This window comes from Antedon bifida, chromosome 1, assembly GCF_963402885.1.
Source record: "Antedon bifida chromosome 1, ecAntBifi1.1, whole genome shotgun sequence".
Classification (NCBI taxonomy): domain Eukaryota; kingdom Metazoa; phylum Echinodermata; class Crinoidea; order Comatulida; family Antedonidae; genus Antedon; species Antedon bifida.
In genome coordinates this window covers 10,500,333-10,517,238 of record NC_136226.1, presented here as the reverse complement: position 1 = coordinate 10,517,238, position 16,906 = coordinate 10,500,333, and the positions used below count along the sequence as shown (strand labels likewise).

Here is a 16,906-nt window from a genome sequence, read left to right as displayed (position 1 = left end):
ATTTTTAGTTTACAGAACAGAACCTTATAAATATTCCTATCATTTCAAATCTCTTTATAATATCTTGGCAGAATGACCAATGAATACAATTTAAGTACAAATAATTTAAGATTTAAATTTCGTAAATATAAAATGTGATGTTGTTAAACATACAAATCCTGCTACATTGTAGCTGTCCTTGATTAACTATGCATACATGATTTAAGCTAGAATTATTTTCTAATCTTTTTTTACAGAATCATTGAATTCAAAAATAAATATCAGAATTTTAATTACTAATTAACTTAATAATTACTTTTTGCTCCATTATTTTATTTCACATTTAAATTGTGTATTCTTTATTCTTGTTACCTTTTACCAGCCTGCTGTACATACAACTCAAAAATGTCCATGGTATTGCATTTACATTTTCAATGTAATTAAGAAAATAGAAAAGCCTCATCAATACGAATAAGTAAAATAGTAATTATTATAAACCCTTCACCTTAATATAAAGTAATTAAAAAAAATTCTCTTTCTATGGTAACATTATACTATAATGGCTCTAAATATAATGTAAAGAAAAACATAGGAAGATTAATATTTTAATGATAAAAAGAGAATCAAGCATGTACAGTGTTAGTAGAGAAGAAATGGGGAGAGAGGGAGGAGGTTGAAAATTCTCACAAATCCACACAATTGTGACGCATTACATTTTTAAGTTAAGCTATGAGCACTATGCACTCAATGAAAGTAAAATAAATGAATGTTTAATATGTTTTGACATAAAGGAACATTTTTATTGTAGGCATTTCTGAGCTTTTATTTGTACCACAATACACAGTACTGTAGCTGGTTCCAGCACACTGCTTTAAGACATACGAGTTAATGGTTAGTCTAGTTGTGTTAAATCCTATGATTTGTGGGAATATAAAAATGTGATTACAGTACTTTTTAACCCTAGTCTAATCAAGTTTAATGTTAGTGTTAAAGCTCTTCTTTTGTGAATGGTAAATTTTTCATGTATTTAATAAAATCATCTTTTGACCTGCCAGAATCGTAATCCTTAGAAAAAGCTCCCTTCTGGAATACCTTAAAAGTTGGGTACCCACGCACGCCAAATTTTTGACAAATATCTAAAAAAAAGAAGTAAAAAATAATAGATATGATCAGAAACATTTAAAATCAATATTAATAAATAATATAGAATATTTAGAAGTCTCTCTTTGCGATACACCATGTGTTTACGAAAGGGAAAAGTAAAGTTGAGAATGTCTCGGTAACGGTACACCCGTCCTCAGGAGTCTTCCTTTTTTGGTACTTCAAACCAAACTTGTATTATGTAATTATTGTTAAGTATGTGCCCATAATAAAAATCAAGCATATTACTTACCAGTATTTTCAGTACAATCCACAGCAGCTAATTTCCTAGTTGTCTCATTCTTAAGCTCTTCGGCTGCATCCTGGAAAGCAGGCTTAGCTGCCTTGCAATGTCCACACCATGGTGTGTAAAACATGATAAGCACATTATCAGTGGCTGCTATGAATGTCTCAAAATTGGCTGTAGATAGATGGTTGACAGCACTGGGGATGTCATACCATTTAGGGTCTACTTTTGGAGGTGTGGATGGTTTTGGACTGAAAATAAAAATATTGAAGATTTGCATAAATATTTTTATACTGAAAGTAGTAGAATTACAGTACATTTTAAAATATTAAAATTTAATTTATGATTGGGTTTTAGTTAGTTAATAAATACAAGACTCGCTGCAGCAGAGCAATCACAGGATTGATGCTAGTACACAGTTTGACAAAAAAAAGTTTGATGCACCCAAATATGGTTGTGATATGTCCAAATATGGTAGTGATATGACATCATCATGTCCATATATGGGCACATCACATTTGTTGTCACATAAGTTTGATAGTGTAGACAGAGAATCATGTATTATAACCTCAATGGAAAGCTACAATTTTGGAATATAAAAGTTTACAAATTTACTTACTCTTGCATAAAATCTAACAATTCTTGTGTTGATCTACCTCCTGTATATGTATATTGTTTTTTCCCATTTCTAAAATGAAAAATTAATAACATTTGGTATAATAACTAAATGTAGATTGTTTTATTATTAATTAAAGAATGACAATTTAAAGTGGCAAAAAGAAAGGATTAAATTTTGATTTTTGATATACATACAAAACAAAATTTACTTACTGGTAAAATACCACTGAAAGAAAAAAAAAGTAATTATTTAATTGATAAATATATGCATCAAGAATGTGGCTTATAGTTACAAAAATAGATACAGATACATTAATATTGCAACATAAACTATGACATGTATACATTAATAATCAGAAGGTTATTGGGTTTAAATTCATTCATTCAATTTTAAAAGAATTCAGTGTTAAGTGTTGTGATTAATTAGTCTTTATCGCATCAACTAAATCTAATATATTGTAATGATTTTAAGTTTAAACACTTACACGTAGGATAACCCATGACGTCATTGTTATCAGCTAAAATCTTTTCCACTGTTGCATCTGATGCCCCAAACACTGCATTGACCTTTGACATTGGTAAATAAAGATTGATGGTCAATAACAAAGATACAAATTAGCCAAATTGTAGAATGTATACTCTATGAGAGATTTAGAGAGAATACCATTATCGATTCTGTTACATGTTGTATATATTTTTGTATTTTTACATAGTCATTAGTAAAATACCTGAAGGTCCTTCAACTTGGTGGCAGCCTCTACAAAATCAGGCTTCATTTTCTTACAATGCCCACACCCTGTAAAATCAAATGGACTCAAATTAAATCTACTAAAAATACAATTTATAATAATATTTGCAATCCTCTACCACATGTTCATACTCTCTACACATAACTACCACACTTGGATTTGATTAGGTCATATAAACATATAACAAATATAAAATACAAAAGGTACTTTACTTACAAGGTGCATAAAACATTATAAGTACATTGGTATACGTAGATACAACTTCTTCAAAGTTTGCAGCTCCCACCATAATAACATTATCCCCACCCTCAAGACTTGTCCAGAATGCCTTGGGTGCTGGTGGTTCAGGTGTAGGTGCACTCAAAGGGTCGACTTGTCCCTGCATAAAGCTAGTGAAGTCTACCTCCTAAAATTAAAAAACAAACAAAATTACAATATACACAAAACTTATAACTTGTATGACTTGGTGTGTTAGGAATAGTTTGTGGTAATTAGAAAAAGTTATAATGGTTGAGCTTACTGTTCTTCCACCTTGGTAGTCCTGAGTTAATTTCCCATAATTGAAGAACTTGATGCTTGGGTATCCAGACACCTCAAATTGGCTACAGACATCCTTTGCTTCTGTACAATCTACTGCTGCAAATGAAACCTATTGAAACAATATATAATATTGTTTATATGGAAAATAAACGCTTAAATTTTGCTGTACACCATGTACTTGCAAAATAAAGTATTGAAAATGTCACTTAATTTCATTTTGGAAACACACGATGTACCACAAACTTAATTATACCAAAAATATTTGTAGGAAACCATGTAAAAAAATTGGGGAATATCAAGCGATAATGATTTAATTAACATAATAACCAATCACATTAAACACATGATATATATGTCTCAATAATCTCACTGTTTTTGGGCAAAGAAATCAGATTTGAACAAGGACGACCCTTGGGTTTCCCACAAAACCACATTAACCCAAATTAAAATACTGTGCAGGGCAGACTGTAATTTTAAAATCAGCCACTTGAACAATTGTTTAGCTAAAATGACTTGCCTTGGAGTTATCTTCAAATTTAGCCGCAGCTTGTTGAAACTCTGGCTTTGCTTTCTTACAATGACCACACCCTGAAAAAAAATATATTTCAATTCAGTTAAGAATGTGAAAAGAACTATTGGTTAAATTTAACCAAGAGATGATTCTAAACATTGCATTTCACTCTTAGTCAGTAGTAGTGAAGGTAGGTAGACAGACAGAAAGAAATAGGATTTCGTGTCCATATATAGACATAGACATCGCTTATGGGTATAACACATTTTTTTGGTCACATAAAGTTTGATAGTGTAGACAGAGCTTTAGCATTCACAACATTGAATAGAGATTTTCAATGTTCTGATTTATATAATTAAAAAACTAAACTAGGCCCTACAATATAATAAAACTTACATGGAGCATAAAACATGACAAGAGCATGTTTCTTCTTCTTCATGACGTTTTTAAAATTATCGTTGCCCAAGTGATCCACAGCACTCTCTTCTTCACTCCATGCTGGTTCAGGGGGTGGTGGTGGAGGAGGCTCCTGAGGACTGTAATATAATAACATTTAATAACTATACTATAAATAATACAGTTTAAATAAAATGTTCTCCTATAAATAAAAGTAATAATAATTGAACTAAAATATGTCAATTGATACATTAATTTATGATATAAATAAAATACATCATTTCTAAATAAATATCAGGGGGTCAGCGGATCCAGAACTTTTAAACAGGGGAGCACTAAAATGAATAGTCTGTCAAAAGTAGACATCAAAAGTAATAAAAATAATTTCATTTTAGCTGTCAAAACAGGGTCCACGCAATTAGTACTACTTCCTGGATCTGCTCCTGAATATACATTACATTATCAGATTAAAAAATAAAGGTTCTCACTCTTTCATGTGCTCTACGAATTTATCTGATGTTCTTTCACTGAAATCCCAAACAAACTCTCCATCTCTGTAAAAGAATTATATTAATTTATTCAGGTTTGGTTCATACCATGCTTATATACAGCCTCTTTAATAATGCTTTACAAATGTCTGGGTTAGCATTTTATTAGGATAAATGCAGACATTTGATTCTGGATAATGTTTGTGTGTTTAAACATAAACTCAAATAAATACAACAATCAGCTTATCAAATATCGAAAATATCTATAACATGCCAATATTGAATTACTACATTATCTTATACGGGTTTTTAATCGTCTTTCATAGAATGTTAAAATACAATAGATAAAACCTATGTTCAGTTTTTTATTGATGAAGAATCCAGCAATTATTATTTAATCAAACCTACTTGAAATATTTAACTGTTGGGTAACCTTTGACACCAAAGCGCTTGGCAACCTTTGGTTCTTTAGTGGCATCAACTGCTGCTAGTGTAGCTTCAATCTGAACAAAAGACATAAGCTATCTTGGTCATTTACATTCTAATTTTAAAAATTATAAACTGAATGTGAGGTTGAATAAATTGAACTGATTGACTATATTTCATTTATTTATTCTTATACCTCTTGTTCTTTAAGTTCTGCTGCTGCATCTGCATATTCTGGTTTCATCTTCTTACAATGTCCACACCCTGTATTAAAGGATGTTATCAATAAATAAACAACATATAAAAACTACATCAAAATATCAGAAACTAATGTGGTCAATCAATATAAAGTTGGTTCTGCAGAATTATCCACATAAGGGAAAGAGATACTCATTCAAGACTGAAACTGTATCTAATTGATAATTAATAAGGCCATAGTACTTCAACCTATTTTTTTTTCTATTGAAAACCAAAATTAACCGAACTGTAAATGTGAAACAATGTGGTTAGTGATGCAAAAGTAGGTTACTTACAAGGTGCATAAAACATGACCATGACTGAGCTATGGGTTGCCAGGTAGTCATCAAAAGTGTCGTCCTTTAGATGTACCACATCTGTTTCTTCATCAGCCCATTCCTGTTCCTTTTCTGGTTCCTTGGGTGGCTGTGGACTGAATAGGTCAAAATAAGGTCAATAAGATTGCAAACTACGGTGTTAATTTTTGATTGAAGGCTTTTAGAATTACTGAAATAAAGTTGAAGCAATTTTTTGATCAAATATATACAATATAATTATGACCCAAAAATCAATTTCCATTAATTATTGTTATGTAGTCATTTTTTACCACTAATAATACTCTAGTCAATGAAATAGTTTTGACTAAAGCTCTGTCTACACATCAAACTTTATGTGACAAAAAAAATGTGATTTGACCATATATGGATATGATGATGTCATATCACTACCATATTTGGTTTTTTTTTGTCAAACTAGTTTGATAGTATAGACAAAGCTTAAGATTACGAGAAATGTTTCCATTACTACTAGATTATTTAATTTTGAGTATTAATTGGACATTAATCTGTTTTTTTTAAAAAGAACTTGATTTGAATTGCCCTACTTCAAAAATAATAGAATATGCTAACATATTGATCATCTTATTACATGTGGATCATCCTAACACTAATCTGTTCAAGGAAGTGACCATATGGAAAGGTACAAAGGTTATATACAATACAGTGTTTAATTGGTTCCTCAAATATCATATCAGGCTTTACTTACTCTGCCATCCAAGCTATAATTCCATCTTTATTTCTTTCACCGCCGTAATCTAATTTTCTCTTTCCATTTCTTCAAAAAAATAATAGGTGGTGTGATACATACAGTAGGTATAATATAAAGATGTAATAATATGGAAATATGTTCATCTAAATATATGGATTTGTATTTATCATTAGAGCATAAGCATAGTGTATAGTTATTGTGTTTTATAGTAAATAGTGCTTAGTAAATCTCTACATTAAAAGGTAAAAACATACAAATACATTTATAATCAAAATAACATTTTTCAGGATGTTACTTTAAGCTTCATAAACTTTTTTATAATGATAAAGACATGACATTTACCATGGTGATATTCCAGATAAAAATCCTTCGATTCTTAGATTTTGGATTCTGACTACAAAAGGTGTACTTACTCAAAGTAAATGATAGTTGGAAAGCCTGTTATATTGAATGATGTTCTTGATTGGTAATTCTCTGGCCTATCAACATCCATTCCAGCTAAAACCTAGCAAAATAAGCAAATTTAAATTAAGGTTGTATTCTACATATTATACTGTGAAAGTCACCAGTAATATAATCATTTTAATATAATATAAAATTGAATTCAAGTTCATATAATAATTGAGTTTACATTACAGTACATTATCAAAATTCACTTACTGCATCCCCTAATAATTCTGTGGCAGCACTAGCAAATTCAGGCTTCATCTTTTTGCAGTGACCACACCCTGAAGATAAAATGTAAACACATATCAACATAGTGATTAAATTCTGTAAAAGAAACGGTAGCTTTCAAGTCATTCTGTCTACATCCGCAATCTCTATAAGTCTAGGCTAATTAAATCTTATTAATAGAATAAATGAAGTATATCTAATAGACCAAATGATGTAAGAATTCTATAATTCAGAATCAATGTTGAAAATGAGCGCAAGGCAGACAAAGAACGGGAAGATAGGCAGGTGAAGCTATAACTAGTTTAATTCATGTGTATTTATTGAAGTGTACAATAGCAATTTTATACAACCCTGGAAATAATAATGCTTGCAGCCAAATGCGATTTTATTATCGATATACCTGCAAGCGTTGCTATCTTTCTAGATTTATTCATATCTTAGAAAACGTATCAAGATTTAATTAATTAAAATTGATGCTTTAAGACCTACTGTACTGTAACAATTACCAACCAGAACAAGTTGGTTTAAAACTAGTATCAACCAGATAAATTTCTATTCATAAGTTCACAAAATAGTATACTATTAAAAATTAATTTGTTATTGAATATACATAGAATTAAAATAGGCAATACAAATTAAACTGTCTATATAATTAGTAAATAATCTACATCATTAGGTTACATAATATCTGGCTACATTAATATATTCTTAATTAATTAATGGTAGCAATCTCTTCATATGACATATTCCTACAATATGTTGGACCTTGGACAAACAAAGGTAAAATGGCACTCATCAACATTAGAATATTATGGTTAATCATTCTTGTTATTATTACATTACATAAAATTCAATTGCAGTTGAATAACATAGTAATGAAATACAAGGAAGATATATTAATAACATCCAATTTGTGCTCAATAAGAAATACTCAGATAGATACTCACATGGGGTGTAAAACATTATCAAAGTTGGTTTCTTTTCCTTTGCTAGAAGTTTGCTTAATTGCTGTAAAAAAATAATAAGTAACAACTTATTTTCACAGTAAAATATATACAGTAAATAATACAAATAATTTAGATGGTTATGAAATAACGAAACAATTAGTAGTTAATCATGTCAACATCTTATTTATTATGCAACTTGTAGTTCTGGCAACATTCAATTAAAGAGTAGCATGCAGTTATTACAGACTGTACAACTATTGTAACTCTATCTTCTACATACTGAATAAAGTAATCATGATACATAATTGAGACAAATCCTGGTGGAATTGACTATGAAATGATGACACCCATACCTGAGTAGAGTCCAAATGTAAAACATCTCTAGAGGCATCATCTTCATCCCACGGTGAATCTCCTGTTGGGTCTCTCATAAAGTTGATTATAGACTAGAAATAAAAAGATTCAAGTCTATCTTTATAATAGTAGAGCAAAATATGTGTGAGTAAGCTTTATACACCAGAGTGGTACGGCATTATTTCAGAGTTTCGAAACAAAATGAAACTTGTTTTGAAAATAATATCATTGTTTAAGCTCTGTCTACACTATCAAACTTTATGTGACAAAGAAAAATGTGATGTGCCCATATGGACATAGTGATGTCATATCATTACCATATTTGGGCATATCACTACCATATTTAATAGTGTAGACAGAGCTTTAGAATGCAGACCAATAAAAACATATACCTTAAATACTTCCTTTCTATCATAATCTTTATTAAATTCTCCATCTCTGAAAAATAAGATTACAATTAAAATAAAATCAATATACAAATATTGATAGTCAATAATACTCAATATTTTAAGTTCTAATTTAATAACAAACACATTTTAAAATTTTAATGCAATGTTAAACTACCTCCTAGTCAAAATAATGATTATTTATTATAATGTACTTTTTAAAATAACTTACTTATAATGTTTCATAGCATATGAGCTAGGTGAAACCTTATATTTCTTGCACAGCTTCTTGGCCTCTCTGAAATTATCAATATAGATTGATTACTAGCTTATTAGATAAATAAACAAAACTATTACCATAGTTACATAAACGAATAATTACAACATGGGTGGTAGGATTATAATTTTAGTATGTTGCCTTGTTACCAAATTGCGTTGAACTTTGACCATACTTTCACAGGTGAAAATAAACACATTATCACTTACCCACAGTCTATAAAGGCAAATGTGCCAAGACCTTTCATCTCAGCAGCTACATCCCCATAAACACCAAGTATATTGCTTGCTGCTTTGGCTGATAACAAAAAGGGACAATAGAATTATTTATAGTGCCAAGCATAGTTTTTCTTTTTTATAGTATTATTTAACAGAGTATTTTGAGCATTGAGATTGCAACGAAAAAAGCTTGCATTTTTGAGCACAATGATTTTACAATTTACAATTCGAATACAAAAAGTACTAAAAAATCTGTATGTTGACCACGAAAGTTCCCAATCAAATACACTAATTTAATTGTCAACACAGCTTAATTTATAATTGTACTGTTATTCATTTTCATTCATTTTCCATTTATTTTTAATACATTCTTAATATAATAGCTTACCATTTTTAGCATACAAGACCATAACATTATTTCTTGTACGTAGCAACTTCTTAAACGCTTTCACATCATCTATATCAACAATGTGCTGCCTGTTGTTTGACTTTTTCCCCCCATGACATAAAATTATCTAAAAGAAAATTTTTTGCAAACAATAATTATTATTTAACAGTTAAAGATGTATTGTCCCTTGAAACACAACAAATGAAGGTCAAAATATTCTAATTTAAATTGGCCATATCAAAGTAATATTAAATTTATTCACTTTAAGTTGAAAATTCGAGTAAAAAACAAAAAGTTTACGTAACAGGTAAATTAATTTGATTACATTTCGTTTGGAAAATCGTCATGAGCGAAAGTAAACAAAGATTTCAAACCACGAGTATGCATTATGCATGATGTTAATTAGGATTGTTTACAACTCGTCACGGTTGAGAAGGTGTTTTCACACAGATCACAAGGAAGTTTTATTATTATGCATACAGAGTAGCCAAACAAGCGCGTCTGTATTTCAGTTAAATAATTTTTTTTTTCAACTAATTTTTGGTGAAAGTTAATAACTATTTTGATACTTCAAAATTGAACCACTTTTTTTCGAAATCTTTTTTTTAAATTTTTTTTGGAATTAGTCAAAGGGACAATACATCTTTAATAATTGAAAATGTATTCAACTTGCAGTATTACATTACAAATCCACTATATATAGCTAAAGTAAAACACATTGACAGAGCAGACAGACCAGACAGACATGGATGTGATTGTCCGGGCTAAAAGCCTCACTCATTGATTTTGGCAAATTAGAACTCCTTGGTGGGCTTATTTGTATTGTACGTGGTATTATTATGCGCTTTCATCATGGTTTATTTTTCTCGCCTTGTAAATCATGTGCAATTTGGCTGTGAGGCCTCAATATATGATTTTTGTGATTTATGAAATAAAATATGAATAATTTAGAAATGTGTTATAATAATATTATTACAGTATAAAGAAAGACTAAATCTCAAAGTTACAGGTAGTGACTAGACTAATGAATTAATTCAATCATAACCTGAAATTGTTCAAGTACAGTTGCTAACGCAGTGCAGTTAGGACAATATGGTATGGTTCATTAAAAATCAATATTTTCATGCTGCATTAGATAAGCCCAGCTGGAAAATGTTTTAAACCGGGCAACTGTCTCTTATAATCACTGTCTTCATATAGAGATTTCTTAGATAATTCACAAATGTTTTCCTATGACATAATCATCATTTCATAAGACCCATCAAATTCCATGTCACTATGACAACACATAAAATATTTATTTCATTTAAGTTGTATGCAGGATGTAATAAAACTTTGTCGTTTAATAAAAAAATTAGGTAGACTTCGTTTCGTTGGCTGGAATCGGTTAACTAGGGGTAGCATATGCAGATCCAGGAAGAGGGGTGGGGGAACATGCACCTGCCATTATTTAAAAATAAGGATGCCACTGGGTAGATAGATTTGGTTCGTGCAACCAATTTTGTTGGAAGACGTTAAACAGAGTGGGAAGTTAGCCGGTTCAGTTGATATTTATAACATTTTGCAAAAGATAGGACATTTGGTTAATTTGAGCACTTCATTTCACATTTGTAGGCCCTGGGCCCCTTATTTAAAAATCCTAGATCCGTCAGTGATGTTTAGCATTAAAATGAACTTGTCATTCTGTATACATACAGGCAGTACAGTAGTTTCTGAAATATAATATAACATAACTTAGACATACCACTACTGCTAGTACTACCCTACTAGCCTACTGTAGTAGTGCTAAGTATGTACTACTCACAGCCTGAGTAAACTCAAAACCGCGGCATTATAGAGCCACCTCAATTTAATGAAGTATGTAATAATAATATTAGGCTAAATAAATTAAATTATTCCTCCAATCAAGTAAAAAAGATTATAGAAAGAGAAGATCACGTTAAAATATAATGATTCTTACACCTAGGCCACGGCCTTGATTTTGAAGGGTGTGTGTCTGATGATCTTTTGTCTGCTGTCGCTGGGGACAGTTCGGCGGATATCCTGCTAACTGTAGAATATTATTAGGCCTAGCATTTAGGCAAGAGTAGCCGGCGAAAGTGAACGGGTAGGAAGCAGGAAAATACTAATACTTCTTTTATATTGGAAATTGCAATAATTAAGTAACATACAAAGATAGACTTATAAATTAATTAACTTACAATTGCCAGAAGATACAACAAGGTCCATGTGTGTCCAGCCATCTTTTTTGCATATGCCACGTTTATTAACCTTTTATAAGAGAAAGTGACCTTTCCCAGGCTCCCTCATGAATATGCAGATATTTTGGCTAGGTCCATTCTGCATGTTTTATTACTACAGTACTTAAAAAAAAACCCAATATATTTACAATTGTATTTGTAAGTGAAAAACACAATTGCATCATTTAAATTGTATGAGAATTAAAAACTTTGTTTCAAAGACTACAGTGTGCTTAGTAACTGTATAGTCTTCACATATCATAGGAACTCCCCCCTAACTATCATGGTGCAATCTAATCATGTGACCAAAACAGAAGATCCCTGCTTCGCTCCTTCTCTCCTGCCTCCCTGAAGTTTCTGTAGGCCTAGCTAGCTAGGAGCAGAAGGCCTAGGCCTAGATTGTTTAGTTGGCTTTGATAAAACTTTACAAATAAGTTCCACACAAATATGGGGCATGTTACAGCAGATTGGAACCCGATGGGGGAGGTTTACTTCAGGTACAGTTGAATTCTGTGGCTGTGTAGCTTAACCGTTTGTTTGAGGCTAGCCTAGCCTAGCCCTAGCTAGCGGCTATGTAGGCCTGCTACTAGGCTAGTAGGCTAGGCCTACACTACAGTAGTAATAATAGGCCGTAGGCCTAACTATGTTACAAAGTATTGCATTAAACACTTAAATATAACAAAAACAATAATATATATAAAACAAGTTAATTAAAAGACTATGATTTACTTAGGGGGCCTAGGCTAGGCCTATATAATTATAGGCCTAGTTGTTATGCGCAATTTGAACGATTTGCAAGCAACGTATTAAATTGCGCAAGTAATCTGCAAATTGCGCAAGGTTTTTCGACAGATTGTGAAATCATGCACACCCATATTTTTATAGTAATTTCTAAGAATGATTCAAAATTAAAGATAATATCGCATTTCCTTATTTTAGTAGTGAAAATATTGTTATTGTTAGCATACCGTCGAAGACCCGACGAAGGAAAACAAAGCGGTGGTGTTCCGGGCGGGCGCGGCTGGCGGCTATACTACGTATCAGTCATTTTTATGTTTTGATAGCAAGTCTAAACGTTGGTGGCGGTAGACTATGTTGTGTATTACTATACTCATTACATTAATTTTTTTATTTTACATTTATTTTGATTTTATTGATATTATTTAATTGTGTATGCCATTTATGTTGTGTATTATACACATGTTATCTTCGCATTTATTATGTTTCATTTTGAGTTTCCAATAAATTATTATTATTAAATGTTAACCGATCGTCGACGTTAGCACGCATTCTGGTAGAATTCTGTTGCGCAATTTGAAAATTTACAGTTCGTTTTCAAATTGCACAAAGGTGTCATATTGCGCAAGAACTATGTTGCGCAATTTGTAAAATAAATAGTTCAAATCGCGCATAACATAGTTATTTGGTTGAACAGAAATGTGATTTGACATTTTTCTTAAAATTACTTTTGTTTTCAATTTGCTGAATAGATTGATAGTAGGTTATTCCATGCCTTTATAATATGCATATAATGGTGTTTAAATGAAACTCTTTTAAATTTTTTAGTCAAATAAGGTACTGATTTTCTATAAAAAATCTTATGAACATGATTTTGTTTGCGTTAGAAAATTCTATCCTCATAATTGACCGATTTGGTTCAGTTCATCTTTACCAATATGTTACCAATATTACTTACTGTAGTCATACACATTATTTAACAATCAAAGTCTAACAACAAAAATAGTAGATCTACTGTGTGTGTGGTGTTCTATTAGATTTCAAACTAAATGTTATTCTTCTTTCCAAAAAATGTTTCTGTATTTCATATTTCATAGTTCTGTAATGAGTCCATTAAATCAATATTTAATATCCTAGGCTATAATGTTTTAAATTTCATGTTTTTAATTGTTTATCAGAAAGTCAGAACTATATAGTATGGACCGAAAATGGCAAGAAGTTGCAGACCTGAAAAAGTTTAAGATTGCGGCTGCCCCATATGGTGGGCCGATAGGTCAGTATAGCATACACTGAATACAATAGTAGTTGAATTATTGGCATCCCATGGTCACTGGATTCACCTCTTCGTGTAGAATCTCATTTACCTACCTTCAATCAATGCTGCATGGTTGACAAATATTTAAAAATATTTTTAGTCCGTTTCAGAAAAGTTGACTGTTTTAAATTTATCTTCAAATTTTAAGGAAACATGACGTCATTCACAAAATTTGGAACTTCTTTGCTTATATCTTGATTAAGTACAGTACGCGCATTTTCTATTAACAATCGATTACCATGTAATTAAATAATATTTTTATTATTTTATTTAGCTTTGATTCGGGATGACAGTAAGATTATGCAGGTGAAAGGAGGCGCTCGGCCAATTGTATACATTTTTACATCTGTTGGTGTTCAAGTTGCATCATTTAGTGTAAGTCTGAATTTACTGATAATACCTGTATAAAAATCAGTTTTGTTTAAAAACATTAGATGTTTGACATTTGGATTTCTGATACATTTGACTTAACTTGAGCTTCAGTATCTTGTGTTCTTTACATTTGAGTCACTTAACATGATTGCAAATACAACTAAACAAATAGTATGCCATGTTGAATATTTATCAACAAGTATTTTAATATTGAATGTTATTGGTTTTGAAATCATTAAAAAGTGTAAATTTCTCAATTAATTTGCAAACAAACTTACTGTCCCTGTTTGCCGGACTGTCAGATATCGTAACAGCTCCATTCCATACATGATTAGGCAGTGGAACCACAAATGATTTTACTACTGTATTGAAAATTAATTGTATTCCCCTGTATAATACATGTTTGAAGTAATAACAATAAAAAATAATATTTTAGGTAATTTTTTCAATTCACTTGGTCATTTAGATTTTACTAGTTTTGATGTTGTGTTTGTCTATTTTATTGTTTTTTTTTATGTATTGTGTGTTTCTCAACTTTTTGATGTTTTTTGATGTTATTTTATGCTATCTTTTTTTCACATTTTAAATATTTTAAGTACCTTTTAATAATGTAACAAATTGTCACAATTCAGTTTTTCTGTGAAGATGATTTTAATAAATATACCATTATGAATGAATGAATAATATTGCCATACATGTAATATTATCACATGTATGACAATATTAATTGATACATTTACCCTTTTTAATATAAAGAAAGGTTCACACATTTATCCATACTTAACCTAAGTGTACAATTCACTATTATGTCGTTTTTCTGTATCTGCTTTGTGATTTTTTTCATAATGATTCACAGATCTCTCTTCAAATTTGTAAAATCTAATTGACATGACACCAGGCAACAAGATAAAAAGCTTTTAATTTAAAGAATATAAGTAATCATTTTTTTATGCAAACTGAAGTACAGTAAATATGATTAAAAAAAGGATTTATTTACAAAAACCATGAAAAAGTGTTGATATATTTTAAAGATCTGCATAACATGTTAATAATAATTATTATTATGTTATAATATATTTATTTCCTCCAAAAAAAAGAATAAATGTATATACATGTATATAAATGAACAAAAACTACATACAGAAGGAGGGCAGACAAACTTAGGAACAAGTTCAAGTTCCTGTTATCTAAAATGTTTTTTCCTGTTCTATTTTTCCGGTACTTCAATGATGTCATGTTACTTAATTTAACATTACTGGTTGACGTCACCACTAACATAAATTTCATTTTCTGTTTCTACAAAATCATCTTCTAACCGAGAGACATTGATCGTAGCATAATCATAAACATGTTTCTCTGTATCCTTGTTTTTTATTCCACTTTGATTCAAATCTTGGTTTGTTTTTTGTGATTCATTGTTACGTTGGAATTGTTTTTGTCGCAAAAAGCAGATAATGATTAAAGAGGAAATTATAATAACAATTATTCCAAGAAGACTCACCACAATGATAAAATAAACAATGCTTACATTGTTTGAATCTTGATTTTGAGAATTAAAGATAGAACTAGTTTCACTTGTTTTTCCAATAGAATTTTCAGCCCAGCATTCTATAACAGAACTAGATTCTAACTGTTTAGTAAATATCAGTTTATCTTTTGTAATGTTGAAGTTTTCTTTAGGAATGTTAGACTCCACAATCCAGTTTGTTCCATTCACTGCTGGTCTAGCCTCAGCTGTACAGTGGAACTCAAGTGGTGATATTTTTAAGATGGTAATCTCTGGTTTATAGTTGACAGTGATTGGACCTACTGAGCAACTTCTGGTTTCATTTGTTCCATTTCTTTTTGATTCACATACACATCTTGCATCATGGTACTCTTTTGTTACTGTCAAGTTATGAACAATGCAGCCATTAAAAATTGACATAGTGGGCAAGACTCTCTCATTTAACTTCAAAGAAGTTGTGACATCAGGATCTGTTGAAGTTAAGAGACATCCTACCTGTAAAATTTCATTGTGAATGACAACAGTTTTTTTTATTCCAATACATACTGGAGTATTGAATGTCCCTTTCTTTATAACATAAACAGTTGAATCTGCTGTTAAATTATTCTTTCCGTATACAGAACATGTGTATTTTACACTAGTAGTAGATGCTAATGTTGGTATTTGAATGAACAGAGTATAGTTCATTCCGTCACCAATTATTGACATATTTTCTGCGTTTTTACCTTCAGATGCATAAATATCTCTTTCATTTGAAATGTATTCATCTTTGTAAGACCATACAACACTGTGTTGACTTTTAACCAAGTTCTTTAAAACACATGACAGTGAAACATTTTGTCCTGGAAAAGCAATCACTTCCAATGGTGGCTTAACAACAAACCCAACATTAGCAACTGAAGAAGACAAAGATAATATCACAAACACTATCATAGAATAGAAATCCATATCTAGTCTAGTAAATCTGTTGGCCAGTTGTACAATAAAGGAAGTATAATAATATTTTCAAAACAGCTATACAATAACTAATCCAAACTAGAATCTGTTGTATATTTATAAAGTTCCTTGTAATATTGAAAGTACATTATTTCAAAATCCTGTATTCACTTTA

At 30.5% G+C, this 16,906-nt stretch overlaps 3 protein-coding genes across 4 annotated transcripts in view; 2 read left to right on the top strand and 1 right to left on the bottom strand.

Moving 5' to 3' along the window:
- The window catches only part of LOC144841609 (uncharacterized), a 98,795-nt gene that overhangs the window by 15,241 nt on the left and 66,648 nt on the right, over positions 1-16,906 (top strand). The gene's annotated exons all lie outside the window — the stretch shown is intronic.
- LOC144841451 (protein disulfide-isomerase A5-like) lies at positions 776-11,910 on the bottom strand. The gene is made up of 23 exons (XM_078697785.1): positions 11,825-11,910; positions 9,624-9,750; positions 9,227-9,314; positions 8,973-9,038; positions 8,747-8,792; positions 8,354-8,446; positions 8,001-8,061; positions 7,039-7,106; positions 6,792-6,883; positions 6,376-6,444; positions 5,628-5,764; positions 5,291-5,358; positions 5,077-5,171; positions 4,669-4,734; positions 4,181-4,320; positions 3,791-3,861; positions 3,254-3,382; positions 2,950-3,139; positions 2,713-2,780; positions 2,464-2,551; positions 1,986-2,061; positions 1,373-1,617; positions 776-1,115 (listed from the first exon to the last, which is right to left on the bottom strand). The coding sequence occupies exons 1-23, from the start codon at positions 11,864-11,866 to the stop codon at positions 967-969; spliced, it is 2,274 nt and encodes a 757-aa protein (XP_078553911.1). The 5' UTR covers positions 11,867-11,910; the 3' UTR covers positions 776-966.
- LOC144841434 (vacuolar protein sorting-associated protein 16 homolog) overlaps positions 12,217-16,906 on the top strand; it is a 53,512-nt gene continuing 48,822 nt past the window's right edge. For both annotated transcript variants that reach the window (XM_078697766.1, XM_078697774.1), the window contains exons 1-3: positions 12,217-12,360; positions 13,780-13,874; positions 14,191-14,291. In XM_078697766.1, the coding sequence (XP_078553892.1) occupies positions 12,311-12,360; positions 13,780-13,874; positions 14,191-14,291 (246 nt within the window). In that variant the 5' untranslated portion in view covers positions 12,217-12,310. The remainder of the gene's footprint in view (positions 12,361-13,779; positions 13,875-14,190; positions 14,292-16,906) is intronic.